Consider the following 7,845-nt stretch of genomic DNA (forward strand, 5'->3'; position numbering starts at 1 on the left):
AAGATTCCATCCCTCGATGGTCAATCCATTGCAGCGATAATCTTTCTATCGCTCGGTGCTATGATCATTGCTCAGTTATTTCTCATCCAACGGCCAGGAATTCCCGCCCATGTAAACACTCAATTTCAAATTCATTTCAACTCACACAACAATTTCTAAATCTCCCTAGAATTTCTCAAACACACACATCTTCCATACTTTTTATAACTCTTTAAATTTTTCAAAATATGAACATGGCTGAGTTCATAGGAAATCAACATGCTGCCGAAAATCGAAGAGCCGTTAACCAAATAAGAATGTGAAGTCCAAAATTTACTACTGCGAAAGATGAATATATTTGCAGAAACTATGTTTTTTTTACTGAGAGTCTTGTCATTAGTGGTGCACTCCAAATCCAACCATTTTGGAAAAACATATTTGCAATTTCAAGAAGAAATAATAAACCTCAACAATCGCGATGTGCGCGAGTTGAGTCACCGCTTCAGTGCAATCACTAAGGAAATTATAAAGTATGTTGTTTTTGTAATGCAAACGTTAAAATATGAGGGGTGGTGAAACCATGATGGACATCGAACAAAGGTGTCCGGCGGACTGGCACCGCATCAACGGAAAAGACCTCCAATATGGGAGTTGTTTTGAGATTTCAAGAGTGTTTCCCAAATATAATCTATTATTTATGTTTTAATTTCTTCATTGTCAACTTAAACTTAAATATAAGTTTTAATATTTTTCTTAATTTATTAGTTAAAATTAAAATGCATGTCTAATTAAAATATAATACTGAGTTAACAATATATTTTAAGCTTAAGTTTCGATAATAATACTCTAATTTTCGAATTCATAAACAAAGTGCACTTTTTGATATAAACTTCAAATTAATCATTAATAGTCATTTTACAAGACATAAAACTAGACAATAATAATTTAAGATAAAGACTTTAAAAATAAAAATCAGAAACAATGTTCTTCATCTAGTTTATATTCTTCGTTTCACATAATTTCCAATCAATGCGCTCATGGATGGAATTTCCTTTGTTTATGTGATTACTACTCTTTTTTGCCTTCAGATTTACTTTGCATCGATTTTCCTTACCTTGTCTTATTTTCCTTTTCTTAGCTGCAGGTTTTAGTTGGTTAATATCAAAAACTAGAAGACTTCTTTGCTTTTTACCTATTTCTTCATAATTATCACATATCTTCTTAACAACAGCTTCAAGTAGTACTCCAGAAAAATCAAACTGGGTTGCCGAATCAAGTTGGGTTTGAGATTCTGCCATTTGAGAAATTTTGAAGAAAAAAAATAGAAATTGAGAAAGAGAGAAATAGAGAAAAAAAATTAGTAGAAATTTTGGTATAAGTTTTTAGTTTGAAAATTGCCTTTTTATAAACGACAGAGAACTAGTGATTGGCCCTAGACTTTCATCGAGCGATATTGTGTATTAATCCAGCGATACAGTCTTTACCGCTGGCGCTATAATCAATATCGCTTGATAGCAACACCATTGCTCAATTCTTTCCCCACAGTGGCGCAGCCGGTTTACCATGCCACATGGTATGTGTATTTCTTTTTTCCTTTAGGAATAGGCCAACATAGGCCCAAACCAAAGTCCAACAGCATCAGGTGTTAACAAAAGTCCAACAGCATCACCAAAATAAAGAAAGAGAGAAACTGAGAGCTAAAAAATGGCGACGATGAACAAATGCAGAAAACTAATCCAAATCTCTGTAAAAATTCCCAGCAACAACATCATCAACAAAAACGGTATGTCCTTCAATTTTCAGAAACGATTCCTAACGAAGGTCCAGATACAGTTGAAGAGTTATTAGATAGACATGTAGTAAAGAAAGAGAAAAACAATTATGCTAGTGATGATGAACTAGAATCTATATCAAGACAACGTGTTACAAGTATGAAAAGAGAGGCTCTAAGTTTATACAGAGATATTATCAGAGCAACTAGATTTTTTGCTTGGGTTGATAAGAAAGGTGTATTATGGAGAGATGTACTTAGAGAAAATGCTAGAAGAGCATTCGAAGAATCTCGTTTTGAAAAAGATCCTGAAATTGTAACTAAGTTGTTAATTGGTGGTCGAGATGCTGTTGAATCTGCTCTCGAGAAACTTGCTGAGAAACAAAGACAAGAGGTTTTGAAACAGGATCAAAATCAGAATAATTATAATAATCGTTATCGATAACCTTGAAGTCCATTTTTATTGCTATTTTTCTAGAAGAACAATAACTTGTCAGAGTGTTAACTGCTTATTCATTTTTATTGTAATTCAAATACAGGACGGGATGATGTCGTTGGTGCCTCAGTCGAGTGTTGTTGTTGTTGTCTTAATGGTGAAGATCTGTGGTTGCTGTTGTTGTTGTATAAACTGCTGTTGTTGTTTCGATTTGTATTCTTAACTACTTCTCCAATTTCCATCTTTGCTTTATAAAAGGGAGATTCACACGCTTACACTGCACAAAACCAAACCATGCTGAATGATTAAAAGACGGTTAATTATTTAACTGTGGTTAATTGAAGAAGAATATTATTAAAGAAATGGTTTGAAAAGAATCAACAGGAAAACCGATTTATTGAGATAACGATTGATTGGTTTTATTGATGAAGATGTTAGAAAAAACGCTTTTAAATTACCAATTTTTCCATGCACTATGTTTTGATCCCTAGACCTATTGTCCATTAATTGTTTTTTCTTTTGAATAGATAAAACAATAGTCCCACATTGACTAAAATCTAAAGAGTTTTAGACATAAATACCATAGAATTGGCTATAAGGGCATGGCCCTTGGGTCATTAGACTTTTGTGCTTGGAGGGAAGGCTTAGACTAGGGCAAGGTTGCCTTTCCCGTACGCGCGGTGCTTCACATAGAAGCACGCATGCCGTCCGGTCGGTCGGGTTCGGGTTCATTAGATCCTATCTTTTTGCTGAAACTTTTGGTGCGTGTTTTACACACATGTAGAAGAATCTTCTTCTTTGTCTGCACATGTTTGTCATTGAGGGGTACTAACTGTAGTTGTATCTCAGAGGAGTGGCAGGCGATATTGCCTTTAGGGCAGCGTAGTTTACGTGCCTCTACATTCTCTGTGCAGCAACATTATTTTGAGCTAAGTATCTTCTTCTCAGTTACAGTTACATTATTAGTACTTTCTCCAACAATCTAAAGGCAATATCCTCTTTACTATATTTTGTAACAACATGGGAAAGAGTACTGTAGACAAACCCTCAAAGTTTAGTGGCAAAGACTTTAAACGATGGCAGTCCAAAATGTTATTCTTCTTAAAAGACCAAAGGCTAGATGAAGTTGCCTTAGAAAGACCCTCAAGAAGGCTTCATGACCGTGGTTATGAAGATAGACTGAATAGGTGGACTAGGAAAAATTACATGTGCAAAAACCATATTCTTAACTGTCTGGATGACTCCTTGTACGACTTTTATAATGCAAAAGAGAATTTTACTGCTTTTGATTTATGGGAAGCCCTAGAAGAAAAATATCTTGCTGAAGCTGCTGGAAGCAAGAAGTTCTTGGTGGCTAGGTTCCTGGAATATAAGATGACTGATGAAAAGCCTGTTGTAGAACAATTCGTCGAACTCCAGCTACTCATCAACGAAATTCTTGCGGAAGGCATGCATATTGATGAATCTCTACAAGTATCTGCAGTGATTGAAAAGCTACCACCCTCATGGAACGAGTACAAGAGGAGGCTACGACACAAGAATCACGAAATCACCATGGTGGAGCTGGGGAAAAAGATCCAGGTGGAGGAACTTCTGTGCTGCAAGGACAAAAGCCTGATGCTGAGCAAAGACATGTCCAACAAAGCTCATGTCCTGGACGATAATGCTGCGTCAAAGAAAAGGCAAGGAGAATCCAGCAAAAATGGTAAACGTAACAAACAACATAACTCCAAAGGTAACCATCTTAAGCCAAAGGGTGGTGTCTCCAAAAACACCATCAAAGGCGACTGCTATAACTGTGGGAAAACTGGTCATATGGCCAAAGATTGCAGGGCACCTAAAAAGACCAAAAATGATCCTAAACAAAAAAATAAGGCAAACGTAGTAGATGATTCTGGATATTTTACTGGCATGGTGTCTGAAGTCAACCTTGTCTCTAATGTGACCAATGTGAGAGACTGGTGGCTTGATTCTGGAGCCACTAGGCATGTCTGTAAATTCAGAAATGCTTTCTCCTCCTATAACAAAGTAGGAGACGATGAGAAATTGTTTATGGGAAACTCTTCTACCTCTAAAGTGGTGGGAAAAGGAAAGGTTGAATTGAAACTCACTTCAGGAAAAACTCTCGCATTGAATGACGTGTATCACGTCCCGGACATATGCAAGAATCTTATCTCAGAAACCATCTTACTTGGGAAAGGTTTTAAATTTGTAGCTGAGTCTAACAAGGTTGTAATCTCTAAAGGTGGTGATTTCGTAGGAAAAGGATATGTCACTGATAACATGATTAAGCTTAGTGTACTTTCTTTGAACTTGAATGATAATGCATCTTCTTCTTCTTATGTTTGTGACTCCTCACATGTTTGGCATGATAGACTAGGACATGTTAATTTCAAATCTATTGAAAGACTTGCTAAATTAGGCTGCATTCCTAAAATAAGCTTTGACAGAGGTCATAAATGTTAAATTTGTGTTGAATCTAAATATGCTAGAAAACCCTTTAACAAAAAGGTTGAACGTAGTACAACTCCCCTAGAACTAATCCACTCAGATTTGGGAGATTTGAAATCAACACCAACTAGAGGAGGTAAAAAATGGTACATCACTTTTATAGATGATCACTCAAGATACTGTCAGGTTTATCTTCTTAAAAGTAAAGATGAAGCCTTAGACGCTTTCAAATTATATAAACTTGAAGTAGAAAACCAAAGAGGTGTTACTATTAAAACTCTTAGGTCGGACCGAGGCGGTGAGTATGTGATACCTATAGGAGAATTCTGCAAACTTAATGGCATCATTCATGAAACTACTGCACCTTCTTCACCTGAGTCGAATGGAGTAGCTGAAAGGAAAAACCGAACACTCATAGATATGGTGAACGCTATGTTAGCTAGTTCAGGGCTACCTTCGAACCTGGGGGGGAAGCAATTCTCTCTGCTTGCTATATCTTGAACCGAGTTCCATTTAAGAAATCCGACAAAACTCCATATGAGTTATGGAAAGGAAGACAACCGTCCTATGCATACTTTAAAGTGTGGGGGTGTTTGGCCAAGGTGGCCACTCCTCGTTCCAAGAAAACCAAACTAGGACCTAAAACTGTAGATTGTGTTTTCCTAGGATATCCTGAGCACACTAGTGCTTATAGGTTCATGGTAATTGGTGAGAACACCATAATGGAATCCAGAGATGCAGTGTTTTTCGAACACATTTTCCCTTTAGGGTCTGGACCTCATAAAAGGGTCCGCGATGATCTCTCAGATGTTCCTTCGACTAGTCAACCCCCGTCTCTAGATGCTGAAACCGAACCTAGAAGAAGTAAGAGGGTCAGAACCGAGAAAGGTTTCGGTCCAGATTTTGTGACTCTTACGGTAGAGTCTGAACCCCAAACCTATAAGGAAGCTATGACTTCTCCGGAAGCTCCCTTCTGGGAAGAAGCTTCAAATAATGAGTGGGATTCCATTCAACAAAATGAAACTTGGGAGCTTGTAGACTTACCTCCTGGTAGTAAAACCATAGGTTGCAAGTGGGTCTTCAAAAGGAAACTTAGAACAGATGGAACTATAGAAAAACACAAAGCTAGGTTGGTAGCTAAGGGGTACAGACAACAGGAAGGATTAGATTTCTTTGATACCTATTCACCGGTCACTAGAATCACTTCTATCCGGATGCTGATTGCTATTGCTTCTATTTATGATTTGCATATACATCAGATGGATGTTAAAACTGCTTTTTTATATGGTGAATTGAATGAAGAAATTTATATGGACCAACCTGAAGGTTTTGTTGTGAAAGGTTTTGAAGATAAAGTATGCAAACTGAAAAAATCTTTGTATGGTTTAAAACAAGCACCTAAACAGTGGCATGAAAAATTTAATCATGTAATGATATCTAATGGCTTCAAGGTTAATGAATCTGATAAATGTGTTTACATTAAATCTGTGGATGATTCTCATGTTATTGTGTGCCTATATGTTGATGATATGCTCATATTAGGTAGTAACCTTGATAGTATTAATACCACTAAAAGCATGCTTAACGAAAACTTTGACATGAAAGACTTAGGCCCTGCTGATGTAATCTTAGGGATGAAAATCAGAAAGATGTCTGATGGATATAGTCTTAGTCAATCTCATTATGTTGAAACTGTGCTTAAGAGATTTAATCATGAAAATGCTAAACCTGCAACTACTCCTTATGATCCCAATTGCAAATTGAAAAAGAACAAGGGTGAGGGTATTTATCAACTTGAGTATTCTCGTGTTATTGGCAGTCTTATGTATTTAATGAACTGTACAAGACCTGATATTGCCTATACTGTGAGTAGATTAAGCAGGTACACTTGCAACCCTGGGCAGGATCACTGGAATGCTCTCTACAGAGTTCTACGGTACCTGAGAGGAACTTCAAACTATTGCTTAAGTTTTGGGAAGTATCCTGCTGTGCTAGAAGGGTATTGTGATGCTAACTGGATATCAGACTCAGATGAGTGCAAATCCACTAGTGGGTACATCTTCACACTTGGTGGTGCGTCTGTGTCATGGAAGTCTACCAAACAGACATGTATAGCCCGATCCACCATGGAGTCTGAGTTATAGCCTTGGAGAAGCTGAGGAGGAGGAAGCTGAATGGATACGAGGTTTCCTGGGTGGAATTCCACTCTGGCCCAAGCCTGTGTCTTCGATCGCAATCCACTGTGACAGTCAAGCTGCTATTGGATGCGCAAAGAATAGTGTATACAACGGAAAGTCATACATCTTCGAAGAAGACACAAGACAGTGAAACAACTACTCTCTACTGGCATCATCTATAGACTTTGTAAGGTCTAAAGAGAATATTGCAGATCCTTTGACGAAAGGGTTATCTAGAGAGGTAGTTAGATCCACATCGAAGGGGATGGGACTCAAGCTCATAGAATAAATCGCCATGAAGGACACTCAACCTTGTGAATGGAGCTCCAAGATCAAGGTTCAATGAGATAACTAATTTTTGGTGATGTCGAGAGAAAGCACTATCTTTGTCCCTCCCTATGGTGTAACCGTATGATAGCTGCTGCATGTTTTAGGATGATCTGTCAAGATCTTAATGAGTTCCATGGCTTTGCTTAAAGCGGAGTGTGGCAGGACACTCTTAATGGACTCACCTATGTGGATGTTGGAAGTGGGGCCGCTTCCTATGAGAATTTGAGCTTTTTCTCTAGAGACATTCATTAAGTCCGGGATTTAGCCCACGGCCAAAACGGGCACAACGGCAAGAGCTTGGCAGCTTTCTTTTTCTTTGAGACATCAAAGTGTGGTTGTTATTTCTGAATTGCACTCACTGTTGACGGTTCAAGACATTGTGTTCACCGAAACAACAAGCAGTTCCGGTAACCTCTCACTATGTTAAGGTTCAATCTCTGGGACACCTTAGCCTAATATTGATGTATTATGTTTTCTCGTATTTCGTCGATATGTTTTATCATTCATGTGGGGGATTGTTAGAAAAAACGCTTTAAAATTACCAATTTTTCCATGGACTATGTTTTGATCCCTAGACCTATTGCCCATTAATTGTTTTTTCTTTTGAATAGATAAAACAATAGTCCCACATTGACTAAAATCTAAAGAGTTTTAGACATAAATACCATAGAATTGGCTATAAGGGCATGGCCCTTGGGTCA

General features: G+C 37.7%; 1 protein-coding gene across 1 annotated transcript; it reads left to right on the forward strand.

Annotated features, from left to right (window-relative positions):
* Window positions 1-1,693: 1,693 nt before the first annotated feature.
* Window positions 1,694-2,195, forward strand: LOC113291374. The gene has a single exon (XM_026540911.1). The coding sequence runs from the start codon at window positions 1,701-1,703 to the stop codon at window positions 2,193-2,195; it is 495 nt and encodes a 164-aa protein (XP_026396696.1). The 5' UTR covers window positions 1,694-1,700.
* The last annotated feature ends 5,650 nt before the right edge of the window (window positions 2,196-7,845 follow it).

The sequence above is a fragment of the Papaver somniferum genome, chromosome 6 (genome assembly GCF_003573695.1).
Source record: "Papaver somniferum cultivar HN1 chromosome 6, ASM357369v1, whole genome shotgun sequence".
Taxonomy (NCBI): Eukaryota; Viridiplantae; Streptophyta; class Magnoliopsida; order Ranunculales; family Papaveraceae; genus Papaver; species Papaver somniferum.

Excerpts from the sequence above, each read along its gene's own strand:
- LOC113291374 (XM_026540911.1), top strand. The coding sequence starts at position 1,701 with ATGCAGAAAACTAATCCAAATCTCTGTAAAAATTCCCAGCAACAACAT.